Source organism: Typopeltis vanoorti, chromosome 16 (assembly GCF_054136105.1).
Source record: "Typopeltis vanoorti isolate ZY-2024b chromosome 16, IOZ_Tvanoo_1.0, whole genome shotgun sequence".
Taxonomy (NCBI): domain Eukaryota; kingdom Metazoa; phylum Arthropoda; class Arachnida; order Uropygi; family Thelyphonidae; genus Typopeltis; species Typopeltis vanoorti.
In genome coordinates this window covers 38,402,751-38,417,890 of record NC_143564.1, presented here as the reverse complement: position 1 = coordinate 38,417,890, position 15,140 = coordinate 38,402,751, and the positions used below count along the sequence as shown (strand labels likewise).

Sequence of the window (15,140 nt, the reverse complement as noted above, 5' to 3'; positions counted from 1 at the left end):
CTTTATGTGGGAGATGAATTTCATTGCCTGCTTTGAGACCACTGCCCTGCTTATTAGAGGCCTGAAATGACATGAAAAAGTTCCATGTTAGGTCTCTTAAGCAGGGTTTCCAGACTTGGTAAAAAATAAATAAAAATATGATATATATATATATATATATATATATATATATATATATATATATATACACAGGGTGTTCGGGATGAATTTGACAGTTTCGTAAGGAAAAAGAAAATCTTCTTTGTATCTATTAAATTTAATGAATTGACAAAAAAACATTACAGGCAGAGTTAATTACAATACTATCAACAAGATTTACTCAAAATAACCACCATTAGCATCGATCACAGCTTCAATTCTGCTTCGGAACCTCGAACAAGCTGATGCTACAGTCTCCCTGGGAAGGGCCGCAAAAACTGTTTTAATTTTATCCATTAACTGGGCTTTTGTATTACTGGAAGTGCGATTGGTGTCTTTTTCAACTGCGCCCCATACAAAATAATCCATGGGGTTAAGGTCTGGGGAGTTTGGAGGCCAAACATTTGGACTGGTGAAGTCGTAGAAATTTTCAGACAACCATTTTTGACTTTTCCCAGAGGTGTGGCAAGGGGCCGAATCCTGCTGCCATACATACGGCCTACCATTGGCTACCCTTGTTATCCAGGGCTTGACTACAGTTAGCAACTCCACGAACAAAGCCCGAATTCCAATGCCATGGTTCTTCAACACCTGTTCCTGCAGATTTGCGAGGAATTCTGCTGTACGAACGCAATCAGATCGTCTGCTAGGGATCTTTCTTCTTGCTACATCCTCGTAGTCACCATTGCAAGTCTCTAGTTCATGCCTGATTGTTTTTACTGTATTCAGGGAGCATTGGGCAGCAGTCGTAATATCCTTATTTTGATGGCGGGCACGAATCATCATGATACAAGTCTCTAGTTCATGCCTGATTGTTTTTACTGTATTCAGGGAGCATTGGGCAGCAGTCGTAATATCCTTATTTTGATGGCGGGCACGAATCATCATGATACAAGTTATTCTCTTCCATGATTCAGGTGGGTTCCAGCTATCCATCCTTTCTGACATCTTGTATATGAATGAAGAAGGGTCCAAACTTTTAAATGAAGAGTAGTGTGTGTTAATACATGTAACTTACGGAAAAATATAATTAATTATAAATATGTCAAATTTATCCCGAACACCCTGTATATATATTATTAAGGGTATTTACTCGGATTGTAGACATTTTTATATTAGAATTTTACTGACTAGAAACACTGAGATAAGACAAAAACTTTAATTAGAGCACAACTAGTTTTGTCAGAATGCCGACTTCTTCAGGTGTACATACTATCACAAAAAAGTGGAAAACTAGCAGGATAAAAAATGAACTTCTCATATAAAGAAGTTAGGAACAACAATAGTCAAGTTTGGACTGGCGTTCACGTGGCAGGTCTTTTATATATATATATATATATATGTGCCAGCCTGATTGGCTGAGTGGTTAGCGTATCCGCTCTCCAGCCAAAAGGCTGCTGGTTCGAATCCTGCCATGGGCATGGATGTTGTGATTGTCTGTGAAAGTACTAGTGGTGGTGGTAGTCGGCAGTAGATGGCATTGGTGTTAGATGATGAAGGTTGGTGGAATAGTGAGATGAAGAGTTGTAGAGTAGATGCCCTCCCTCGATGAGTCCTTGGACTCCCTGGAGGTGTGATGTAATAATAATAATATATATATATATATATATTATCCAAAAAAATGTTTGCTTTATTAAAGCATTGCGTTCAATCTGGCTACTTCCGATATCAAGACATCATCTATAAACAGAACCAGGGCTTTGGCGAGGGGGAACTCTTTCTCCCCTATTCTGGCGCATATTTACCTTGAGGATTTCGAAACAAAAGCTATATCATCCTTTTCGTTTAAACCAAAAGTTTGGAAGCATTATGTAGATGACATTTTTATTATATGAAGTCACGGCAAAAACTCTCTCATGGATTTTCTTCATCTTAATAACCAACATCCAAATATAAAATTCACAGCCGAACTAGAACATGAATACTCCCTACCATTCCTGGATATAAAACTCTCATGCTGCTCTGGAAAATTTAGAATCTCTATGTACAGAAAGCCAACTCATACTAATAGATATCTTCACAATCTTTCTCATCATTTTCCACCACAAAAACTCGGAACTATTTCCACCTTGGGACACAGAGCACGCTCTCTTTTAAACGATCCAGATAAACTTCAAAAAGAAATTAATCACCTCTCACATGTCTTTGAACAAAATGGATATTATAAAAAAAACCATTAAGAAATTTCTTATAGATCCTCCTAGGCACCACAATACAGAGACTGCCAATTTTAAAGGTAGCATCTCAATTCCATACATCAATTCGGTCTCCCAAAAATTGGCTGAAGTCCTTAAGAAGTACAACATCAGGACGTTATTCATTACACTTCCAAAAATCCGATCTCTTATAAGCCATCCTAAACTTAAGCATCACAATCTGAAATAACCTGGCGTTTATAAACTATGGTGTGACTGTAATGTTCCTTATTATGGTCAAACTAATAAGTCTATTGAACTTTATGGAGGAACATAAAAGAGACGTCTCCTATAAAAGATTACATGCCAGTGCATTATCCAGCCATATTCTCTTCTCTAACAATCCTCATGATGATTTTCAAGGTCACTCAATTTCCTGGGATAGATCTGAAAACATTTTCCACTGCCATGATGAATTTGAAAAAAAGATAGTGGAATCCAGGGAGATCGTCCTTAATCCTGAACATTTAAACAACAATTTAAGCTATAACATCCCTGATAGCCATACTGCTGTTATTCAATACTGGCGTTGTTCTCGAGAGTCTGCTACCACGCATACAACATACATTGGCATGTAAAATAGAACAACTTGAATAATAATACAACTTTTTTTATTTCAATTATGTACTGCAATTTATCTGTGCTTCTCAGTTTTTTAGAATCTTCAGTTTTTATTATTGTTTCCTCTTCCTAAAAAATACCTGATGAAGGCTGTAAAAAGCCAAAACTAGTTGTGTTTTTTATCATTAAAGCTATTAATTCTCGGTTTTTTTCTTGACAACCGTATATCCATCCACCATATGCTACAGTTTATTGATTAGAATCCCATGCGGTATCCTGCCAGAGGCTTTTGCAAAGGCCAGTAGTGTCACTATAAACCCATTACCTTTATCCATCTCAGCTGCACTGTATTATAAAACATGAGCAAGTTACTGAGACTTGACCTACCCTTTACAAAACTGTGCTGCTCCCCATACAGTATCCCATTTCCATCTATCCATTCCTGTATTTTGCTCTTGACCAACTTCTGCAGTACCTTGACAACAACTCCTGATGTGCTGATTGTTTGGTAATTTGGTTCATCAGCTTTGAAGCCTCCTTAATGCAGTGGAATAATTTTTCCCTCTTTCCACCACCTAGGAACTAACCCAAAGCTGAGAATTAGATTAAACAATGTGATGAAGGGCACTGACAATACCTTAGCACCTTCACTTAAAACTCGAGCTGGTATACCATCTAATCCCATAGCTGTATTCAAATTAAGCTTCTTTAATATTCTTTGCACCTCCATTTCATTTACCTCAGTTCTTATATAAGTCTTTGCCTCTCTCGTGACTGCAATATTTCCAATTTGATGATATACGCTTGCAATGTGTTCACTTAGTAATTCTACTATTTCGACTGAATCAGTTATCTCCCTACTATCATCATCATCAGTTGCATCAGTCTTGGGACTGGTAGCTCAGCAGCAATTTCCTCCATTCCGCTCTGTCATTGGCTTTCTTCTTAACCTCCTGGTAACTCCTCAAACCCGTGCTGTTTTTGACTTGGTCAAGAAAGCTTTTCCTTGGTCTGCCTCTTCTTCTTTTCCCCTCTAGTTTGCATTCAGTTATTCTTTTCACAAGTCCATCATGTCGAAGTATATGTCCAAACCCTAGTATCAGCATTCATTAAAATCATTCTGGCATAAACATACTTCCTTTTACTTGCAGCATATCAAAAGAACTGTTTGGGATTATTTTTAGCCTGCACTGCTGATTTTCTTTTATACTTTGCTTTTATCTTTCTTACCATGCTGGTTATCCTTCTGGCCTGTGCTTGTCATAACCATATTATCACTTTCACCAGTTTGCAGCAATAGTCATATTGGTTATAGACAATTTCTCAGATGCAATTACTGGATTGAGCATTTGGGGTTTGAACCCCCCCTAGTATATTCCATCACATGCTATCTCAGAGAATTCTTCCTTAGTAACTGCATAAATGCCATTTCCTTCCTCCTGTGTGTCCTCTTCTCCTTCTAATCTATGTTCCCATAGTTCAAATTTCCCATAATAATTTCCCACCCCCCACTCATTGAGCCTTTTTACCAATGCCTACTATCCCTACATCCATTCCATGGTCTACATCAGCATCCAGCTGTATAATTTGTTCTGCTGGCTTCTATATCCCACCAGATAGCCTCAGATGTGCTATTTTCACTTGCCTACAGTAGAACTTCTACTCTCTTTGGTTGTAGTTGATCAGCTGTCATCAATAACACCCCTCCCCCATTCTTTTCTCTCTATCCTCTCCGAACACACTATACCCTTCAAATTCTATCCCATTAGCTATATCATCTTCTGTTAGCCATGTCTCACTAATGCCAATAATAACCTTTGGCCAGAATGAACTAACTAATGCCAAAAATTCCTCCTGCTTGTTCCAAATGCTCCTGACATTTGTGTATATAAAGTGCAAAAGTCCTTTAGGCCCACCTGCATACCGATGCTTTCTACTAACTATCGCATTCTGGTTTGTTACCACTGGTACTAACTTAGGCATATTATACCCATTCTTACATTCAACTGCTTCACTGATGTCTGCATATCCACTCAACAGCTCCTCCTCCTTCCCCCCCCCCCAAAAAAAAAAAGAGAGAGAGAAGCTCTAGTTTACCTGATTCTTCATTCACTTTCACTTCATTCAACACCTTTTGCCTGTCAAACTCATTCTACACACCCACAAACTCCACACCACTTCTCCTGTGTAACCTATATTGAGTCATTCACTATTATATCCTTCCTTCTCAGCTCAACTCTGTCATACTACTGCTACAGACTCACTATCTTAACTCTCTTGTTCTTTTCTTTTGCAGCTTTCAGTAACTCTTCCACCACTTCAATCTCGCAACCTGATACACACTTTTGATCCTCGCTTTCATAGCATTTTCGGCACATTTTCCCACCACTTTAAACACATTGTTCAAAGAATTCCATTTGCCTTTGATAATGCATACATCCTGCAGACATTGTGCTGTACGAAGTCCCTTTGATTGAACTCTTTAAACAATGGTGTCTTAGACACTATTGTTCTGCTTTGCATCAGGGACATGTGCTATATATGCTATGTAACTTACCATGCAAAAAGGCTATTGAAATAAACCTAATAAACCTAATTAACACCACAATACAGTAATTCTAACACACATTTTTAACTAATATCACTATTTTTTCAAAACTAAACAACTTAGCTTTCAGAGCTCTTCAAACACAGTACTACCACCATATGCCTATTATGTAGGCTTGCTGTAAATAGAAAAGAATAATGAACCACATGGAAGGCATGTGACTAATATATCTAGGAACAGTAGATAGTTATATGATTGCTTTTCTATGAAATGTATTTTAGAATGTTGGCTATTTAAATGCACTAAAATATATATCTAATCTATCTGGACTTTGTGGAAAATAGCAAATACATCATCTATAAATTATGGCAATTCTTTTAGAAGGAGAGACTTCATGAAAGTACTACAAAATCTTGTTTTCCTGGCACAAAAATTAATAGTTATGGTAATTCTCTTAGAATGCAGAAAGGTAAGATAAAAGAATTGATTGTTTTGGCTGGAATCAGTGACCTTAGAGGTGAACAGTATTGTATGAGAGAGGACATGAAAGAGTTATTGGAAGAAGTGAAAAAGAAGAATGAGAAGGTGAAGTTTGTGTCTGCCACCATGCTATGATAGAGGCAAACTGAGGAGGAGGGTGATGATAGCTAATGAATTACTATGCAGGTTGTCCCGAAGGAATGATGTAAAGTTTCTGGAACTGAGTTTGATGGACGGAAAGATTTGTACAATGCTGATGGACTGCACTTAAAGGATTCAAATTTAGGTGTCTAGAGAGCTTTGTTCACTGAGAGTGATGAAGTATAAAAATCAGGAGAACTAAAGGAATTAGGGTGGATGCATATGAAGGTGCTAGTATAAATAAGCTTTTGTGGTCATCATCATCACATTTTTTTACTGGCCTGGGGTTGAGTAGATGGTGCTCCTGCCATTGGTTGAAATCTGCTGTATGAATGAATGAATGTTTTTGAAAGTTTTTAGGTGGCACACTATGTTGGTTTCTTAGTTTAAGAATACACACTCCACTCTTACTATTGAAGGTCTGAAATAGCTTTGAAAAGTTCAGGTTTGGTCTTGAGAGCAGAATCCTCAGCACCAATACCTTACTGTATGTGTATAAATTTGGGTGGGTTTATATTATATATATAATTCAAGAAATTGTATCCATATTTATATTATGTGTTGTCAAGAGAAAACAGCAGTTTGTTTAATATTACATTATACATGAGTTTAAGTATCTGAATTGATGTGATTTTTTGGAGTTCAGTGGTCATAAGACCATAAAGGCCATAAATATTTTTAGAATTTCAAAATTTTTTCATAAAAAATGTTTTAATATACAATATATATATATATATATATATATATATTTAAGTTATGAAGCAACAAATCTAGTGAACATGGAGACTGTATTCTTTTCATTTTCATAGAAGCATAAAAATTAGTACATTCAGTAAGGGTTTTCATCAGCAATGAAAACCCTTACTGGATGTACTAATTTTTATGTACTAATGTACATAAAATGTACTTTTACATTTTATGTACTAATGTACATAAAATGTAAAAGTTACATTCTATTTACTACATTTTATGTAGTAAATAGAATGTACTAATGTACACTTTTTACTAATGTACTGTCATTAGCTTATTAAAAAATTCAGCAAATAACAGGTTGCATTAATGTATTGTATACCCACACTTCATAGAGCCGACCTTAGCTTTGTGCCAAGAATAATCAATTCATGCTCAAGATGGGAAAGAAATAAAGGATGCATGAATTGACCACCAAAATGCAAAGTCACATGCTTTATATATAAAATTTCCAACTGTTGTACAAGCAAAATAGTTACCACTTTAAGAACTAGAATTTTCATTAAAGAAAAGCTAATTTTTCGATGTACAATAATAAACACTCATCCCACGAAATGCATTGATTACTTTAATATCGGAATGGATTCTCCTTCTTTTGATATGCGTAGAAATGTTGAAGGGTCTCGCATCTGTGGGCGTACAGCAACTAGGTTACATCAATTTGAAATGCACTCATAGTACTGTATGCCCACAGATGCAAGACCCTTCGACACTTCTGCGCATGTCAGAAGAAGGAAAATCCATTCTGATATTAGGGTAATCGAGTGTTTCATGGGATGAGTATTTATTATTGTACATTGAAAAATTAGCTTTTCTTTTATGAAAATTCTAGTTCTTAAAGAGGTAACTATTTTATTTGTACAACAGTTGGAAAATTTACGTATAAAGCACGTGATTTCACGTGTTGGTGACCAATTCATACATCATTTATTTCTTTCTCCCCTTCAGCATGAATTGACTATTCTTGGCACATTGCCAAACTCAGTTCTGTGAAGTGTAGGCATCCAGTAGGTGAGCTAATGAACACCAGTGGTATTTCAGTTTTTAGCCTAACTAGTTGGTGTGAAACTAACTACATTGCAGTAATGATGACTAATTATGTACAAGAGAAATTTGCTCATGTGACTAGGAGATTTTAGTTATTTAGTTAATTTTTTTTTTTTTTAAACTATGGCAGTAACAAATACTAACTATTATACTGATTATACTTGTCTGCATATGTTTTAACATTCTGATGTCAGTTGTGTGGTTAGACATATGGTGCAAACCAAACCAAAAAAAAAAAACTATATTGTGATGCTTTTGTTTTTATTTCAGACATTTTTCTCTTTTTTTATTATTATTATTTTTTTTTTATATAGTTGATGAGGAAAAAAGTAATGGAGGAATATTGAATACATCTAAAGTTGCTTTAGTTATAAAACTGAAAGGAGATATTCATATATCTGTTTCTCCTCTTATGTTAGAGAGCTTTAAGAGGTAAGCAACTTAATTGATCTATACATCTATTATTATTATGGCAGTAAGATGTCCTCAAATAAGCTTAATAAAAAGCTTTGAGGATGCAAGTTGAGACATTACACCTCATGTTAGATTAACACGAAGAAAATATAAAAAAAAAATTCATTTATTTCAACTACATTTAAATTCATTAAAACAAAAATTTAAAAATAGCATTGTGAAAAAGTGAAATGAATGAATTCAGCATTCCTATTGAATGTTAACAGAAAAGAAACTGATAATGTAAATTGTAAATCAAAATAAACTGTAACTTAAAATTGTGAAAAAAAATATTATATAGAGAAATTATATCTATTGTTATTGTATATATGTAAAAAGAAATCTGTATAATCATCATTGTTAATAATATATGTTGTAAACAATTATTCTTACTATTTAAACCATATTATATATGTGTAAATATCTGTTATGCACATTTGTGTTCATGTAATGTATGAGCAGGGACGAATGCTGGTCTTGAAATACACGCTTGCTCTTGTTATCTTGTTATTCAGGGAGTGAGAGGTGTGATTGAAGTCTGAGTAGTGGAATAATGAATTACTGACCATTTAAAACTATATATTTAGAAATTTATGTACATTTAATCATACAAATGCAACATTTATTTTACAAATTATATTCTATCTTTTTCAATTTAGCTACTTGAACACAAATTCTACCCTACTGTTCTTCTTTATGAACTGGTCAATAACATCGTCATAAAAAGTTGGTTGTAACTTAATTTTCCCAAGCAACATGCACACTTGTAAAGGCTGGCTGAAGCTCACTGGCTAGAGCTACGTTGACTGCGTATGGTCTGTGTTTAAGCAACAGAGTGAGACGACGTGAAATGGCTATGCCGTGCATGAAATCACAGTGCTGCTGCGAGTACCTGGAAGCTCCTACAACCGAGCAAGCCAAGGTAGCTTTGACTAGATGCACAAGCATCGGCCTTCGATACACAATGCGAAGCTCAATAATTGGCATGCGAGCTTATGACGTCTTCTGTCTACAAAAATACAAGCCTAAATGGAATGCTTATAAATGCGTGCATTTATTAACAAATAAATATAACTTCTTTCTCAATTAATGAGCTTGCACAGCAAGCATAGCAAGCATGGAGAATTCGCCCCTGTGTATGAGTAATGAAATTTGAAAGAAAAAAAAAAAACTGTTGGCTACTCCACAGAGTCCTTAGATTCATCATCATGCCAAGCACTGTCCAACATTTGCACAGTATCTATCATACTTAGCTTTATACTCATTCACAGTCATGGCATCCAAGACTCTAGCAACGCATTTCACTCATTTACCACTCTCCAAGCAAAATTTCTAGTCCTTACATCCTTACTCAGTTTCCAAGGCTGGCCCATAGTTTTCCCACCACCAGACCTCTTCTAAAAAATTCCCTCTTAATTAATATATCTTGTAAAATCCTTCAGTAATTTGCTTCAGTAATCATTCTTTTTCTTCTTGTCAACCAATTTCTGTAACTAACAAATCTTTGATCCATCCTCATAAGGTTCATTCATAGACCTCCTACCATCTTGGTCACTTGCTTCTAGATCCTCTCCACCCCCTCCTCATTCCCAAGAATCCCAGATGACCAGATCTGCACACAGTATTTTAGATGGGGGGTCTTAGCAAAGTTCTATAAAGAGGTATAATAACTTGCTTGTCTCTCCTCATTAGGGTTCTTCAGTAACCAAGTAATCTGATGAGCTGCTTTAGCCACTTTTGGAATATGCCCTCTAAACTTTAACTCCCTATCCACTAACACCTCCAAATCCCTGGCTCCATTCAATTTCCTGGAGTACAGTTCCATTAATGTGGCACGCAGCTAGTAATATTTTCATCCCAAAATGTATACTTTGCCACATTAAACAGATATCTATTCTCCTTTGCCTAGACCAGTGGTCGCCAAAGTGGTCGATATCGACCCCCAGTGGTCGATATAACATTGTTAGGGGTTGATTCGGGCTCAGGGGTCGACTGGGGGTTGATAGAAAATTATAAGACATCATTGTACGGGTAATATTTAATTTGGTTAACTAGGATTACCTCCATCCTGAATGACAACACAATTAAGAGTAAATCGTAGGAACAGTGACATGAATAAGACCTGTACGATGGAGCAAGGTCATGAAAGTAGTTACGGCAGCCAATCAAGTAGACCAAAATTACGTATTTACCAATAAATGGATGTCTGTGGTTCCCGCTCAGCTGCCACGGCGGGAGCGAGATGGCAACACGTGCACAGTTGCTTATTTACTTATACTTACACATATTCGATCCCAGTCTCATTTTTGTGTATCGAGATATAAGTGAGCGTTAATGTTCTAAAATTCATCAACATACATATTATAATTCAATCATTATTCATTCACAAACTAAACTTCTCTTTGTTGAAGAGTTGAGCAGGACTGGTAGTAATACCAGTAGTTTATTAATACCAGTATATTAATATCACTGGTAACACCAGTGATATTACTAGTGATAGTAATAGTAGTAATAATAGTAATATAATAATATATACTATATTATACATACAATAAACACTGTAACTATAAAATAAACAATCTAAAAATTCACATAAACGTCTTTTTTGCTTGTCCTATTATAATTATGTAATAGTAAAATAGAGGGGGTCGATAAAACATGAAGAAACTCTTGAAGGGGTCAACGGTCAAAGAAGTTTGGTGACCCCCTGGCCTAGACTGTCAGTCTATCCAAATCATCCTGCAAAATTTTAACATAATCTTTTTTTAACTGTTGCTGTACCCAATTTTGTGTCATCAGTGAACAACTGAATAGTTCTGTTCATATCCTTTCCTATAATGTTAATGTACAAATTAAATAGTAGAGGCCCAAAAGTCACTGACCTTCTATTAGACTCTACTTCTGAATAAACTACTTTCTGATACCTTTCAGTCAGCCACTGTCTATCTTCATGTTCTGCAATTTATTAATTAGAATTCCATGTGGTTTCCTGTTAAATTTCTTTGAAGCCCAGCAGTATCATTGTAAACCCATTAGCTTTCTCCATCTCAGCTGTCACTGTATTATAAAACATGAGCAATTTACCGAGGCATGACATACCTTTCACAAAACCATGTTGCCCTCATACAGTATCATCTTTCTGTTTTGAGCCTCCTTTATGCAATGGACTTATTTTCCCAGATTTCTTCCCCCTTGGGACTAACCCAGAACCGAGAATTAGATTAAACAATGTGGTCAAAGGCAGTGCTAGTTTCCTAGCACCTTCTCTTAAAAATCAAGCTGATATACCATATAATTCCATAGCTGTATTCACATCATGGTTCTGTGATATGCTAAACACCTCCAGTTCATTTACTTCAGTTCCATGCCTTTGCATCTCTTGTTACTGCTATATCTCCACCTGGGTGATATATGCATGCAAAGTGTTCGCTTATCAGGAGTATATCATCCAAGTGGAGATTTCATACTCTGCTTTTGCCTTTGCTACTACACTGGTTATCCAGTGTAGTAAGAAATTCTTTGAATTCCCTCCACAAAATTTTCTTTTTTTTCATGGCGATTATGGTATTCATCCATTTAACTCCCACTCAATTTATTTTTCTAACTCTTGGTATGCAGTTTGCTATTACTTCCCCTCAAACACATGCTATGAACACTTCCTATGCACTATCAACATCCAGCCCTTGCAGTTTCACATGTTATGGCATTAATCCAACCAATTTCCTAAATTTATCATACTTACCAGCCCAGTAATTTCACATATACCCCTCTTAACTGAAAGTTCCACACACATTTAGCCTTCTTCAAGGTGAAGACTGTATGATCTCTCTTACCATCTGGTGGTCATATTGGTTATTGACACATTCTCTGATGCAGTTACTAGATCTAGTGCTAGTACATTCTATCACATGCTGCCTCAGGTAATTATTTCTTAGTAACTGCATAAGTTCTCTTTCCTTCCTCTCCTGTGTTCTTTCCTTTTTCCAGTGTATGTTCCCATAGTTAGTCTCCCATGATAATTACTCTTCTTCTTCCATTCATCGAGCTTACTTGACAATGCATGTTGTCCACCATCATCCTTCACATCTCCTGGTTTCTAAAAGCAACCAAGTGCATATTTTACTCTGCTGACTAGTATCTCATATGAGATGGCCTCATATGTGCTATTTTCACTGGTCCAGTTGAACTCCTATTCTCTTTGGTTGTAGTTCATTGGCTATCATTAACAATACTTCCCCTTGCCACCATTCTCTCTATCCTCCCTGAAAACACTATACTCTTCACATTCTATCCCACTGACTATATCATCTTCTGTCAGCCATGTTTCACTTATGCCAATAACCTTTGGCCAGAATGAACTAACCTAGCCAAATACTTTTCCACCTTGTTTCGAATGCTCTTGGCATTAGTATACATAGAGTGCAATAGTCTCTTAAGCCCTTTGCTGTCCTTATAGTTTATACTATTCCATTCTGGTGTGTTACCAGCATGACTAACATTACATTCTTACAATCAACTATGTCACTGGTATCTGTGTGCTCCCTCCCCCCCCCCCCCCCCAAAAAAAAAAAAACTGTAGTTTCCCTTATTTTGCACATCCACTTTCACTTTATTGAACTTTTTCAGACTCTGAACACAAAATCCATTTTGATATAAACCATCCTTCTTTTATCCTTTCGTCATTCAGAATCACTCTACACATTCACAAATTCCACATTATTCCTCCTACATAAGCTACACATCGATTCATTCACTATTATATTCTTCCTTCTCAGCACACAACTCTGTCATATTGTGGCAACAGACTCACTGTCTTAACCCTCTGTCACTCTTTTCTTTTGCCCTGGTCGGTTCTATTCATTCCTTTAAAGGCTATGTGGAGGTTTCCTCTCAGTTATACAGCTTTGAGCCTTAAGCACCCCATCTATCTATCTATATATATATATATATATATATTAAATAAGTTAGGAAATTATTGACCTTTTTTTTAGTTATTTTACGTTAGCTACTCAGATGGCACTTTTTAGAATTGTCTGTTATCGAAAAAATTATTGCCTTTTTCAGCTATCTTACATTAGCTACTAAAGTGTTCCACCTTAGTGGCACACCTTAGTAGCTAATGGCTTAATAGCTAGAAGCACTTTTTAGAATTGTCTGTTATTGTTTAATTGCCATTTTGTGATGATCTTGTACTGACTATGCTGTGATACTTATGCAAAATTCTACATTAATAAAGTTTTTTTATATATATTTTTTCCATTTATGTAATTCCTTTCAAAACATTATTATTGCAGAAGTTATGAAGACCACATATTGACCTAATGAGCTATCTTCAGATTGACCAGCAGATCAGTTTTTGAAGATACTCATTTACTGATGATAATAATACTATCACAAACTATTGAATTTATCTATTGCATCAGATGAAGGTCTGGCTACATTACATGCCATATATGTGAACTTAAAGCCTCAAGTGTTTGGAAATATAAGCTTAAGTTTAGATAACAAATAACTGGTAATTTTCATAACCATTTTGACTCTTCATTTGATAATTTCTGTTTAATAAAAAAATATTTTGATGTATTTTGGAGTAGATGCATGCACATGTGTGTGTGATAAAATGAGGTTTATTAATGATCTTGCTTCTTCTGTGAATTATTGCATTGTGTTGTAATTTTATTTAAATTTTAGTTTTATAGATACAGTTACACCAACATTATCTCAACTTCATCCATTAACTCTGGTGAATCATCTACACGTGATGTGCTCAAAAGAAGTTCAAAGCCATAATCAATTGAAAAAAGAAAAAGTGCTACATCTTGGACAGCTACGCACACAACTTTTAGAGAAATATTCCAAGAAAAAAGATGGAGATAAAAGTATTGTTGGTAGCAATGAAAATATTGTTTCAGGTAGTAATTATGAAGAAACTAGAATTAGCAGATTAAGAGCATCTATTCATATTTTAAAGGTAGGTTTGAAAATGCACATTAAATTAATTATAGTGAATGGACATAAATGATGTAACCATCTAGCTGAATTTCATTAAACAATGAGTATTATATAATGTTTAGTTTGTGTAGGATGCCTTATTTAAGTAAATCATCCCTAAAATTTATATTTTTTCTGTTCTCTGACTTTAGTGATGACTGTTCAGGGTAATTTGAAACCTTGAGTAAACTTCAGACTATCAGATTATCTGGGTTAATTAATGCATGAATATCCTTATTTGTTGTATTATTTTAATTTTAAAGTCTATTGTTGTATTTTAATATTATATTAGATAGGTTACTTATAGTTTTCTTCTTGTGCTTGTGTTTCTCACAGGTTTTTTCCCGTTGAAATCTGAGTCTTGTTTTCCTCGTTCTTTTGTGTTCTCCTATTTTCCCTTTTCTGGCAATTTAGATTACTCATAATTAAATTATATTTGACAAGAATATAATTTTTTGTTAAATATACTTTAATTGGGAGCTGAATGGAGGGGGGGGAGGATTTCCTACAGTTATTCATAAGTGGATCTATGCATGAACTTGTATCTTTTCTTTAGCAAATGGTTTTGTCTTTTTTGATTTACTTATGTTATATTTTACTTTTTTGAAAGCTATATTTTATTGGTTATATTAACTTTTATACTTACTACTGCTTATCTTTGTATGTCTGTCATTATATTGGCTGATTGGTGCAGGACTGCCACATCATAAAAACTTACTAATAGTTTTCAGTTTTATTTATACTACTAATCCAGCGTTAGTTAGCAGTTGTTGCTCCTGTTAAGATTACAAGTGAAGTTTGCAAGGATTCACTACTGGAACCATTACTTTTCACTC

The 15,140-nt window shown here is 35.2% G+C and overlaps 1 protein-coding gene across 1 annotated transcript in view; it reads left to right on the top strand.

Annotated features, from left to right (window-relative positions):
• Positions 1-15,140, top strand: part of tweek (transmembrane protein KIAA1109 homolog tweek) — a 1,221,702-nt gene that overhangs the window by 343,800 nt on the left and 862,762 nt on the right. The window contains 2 exon segments of the mRNA XM_090406645.1: positions 8,175-8,292; positions 14,005-14,284. Coding sequence (XP_090262771.1) covers positions 8,175-8,292; positions 14,005-14,284 — 398 coding nt within the window.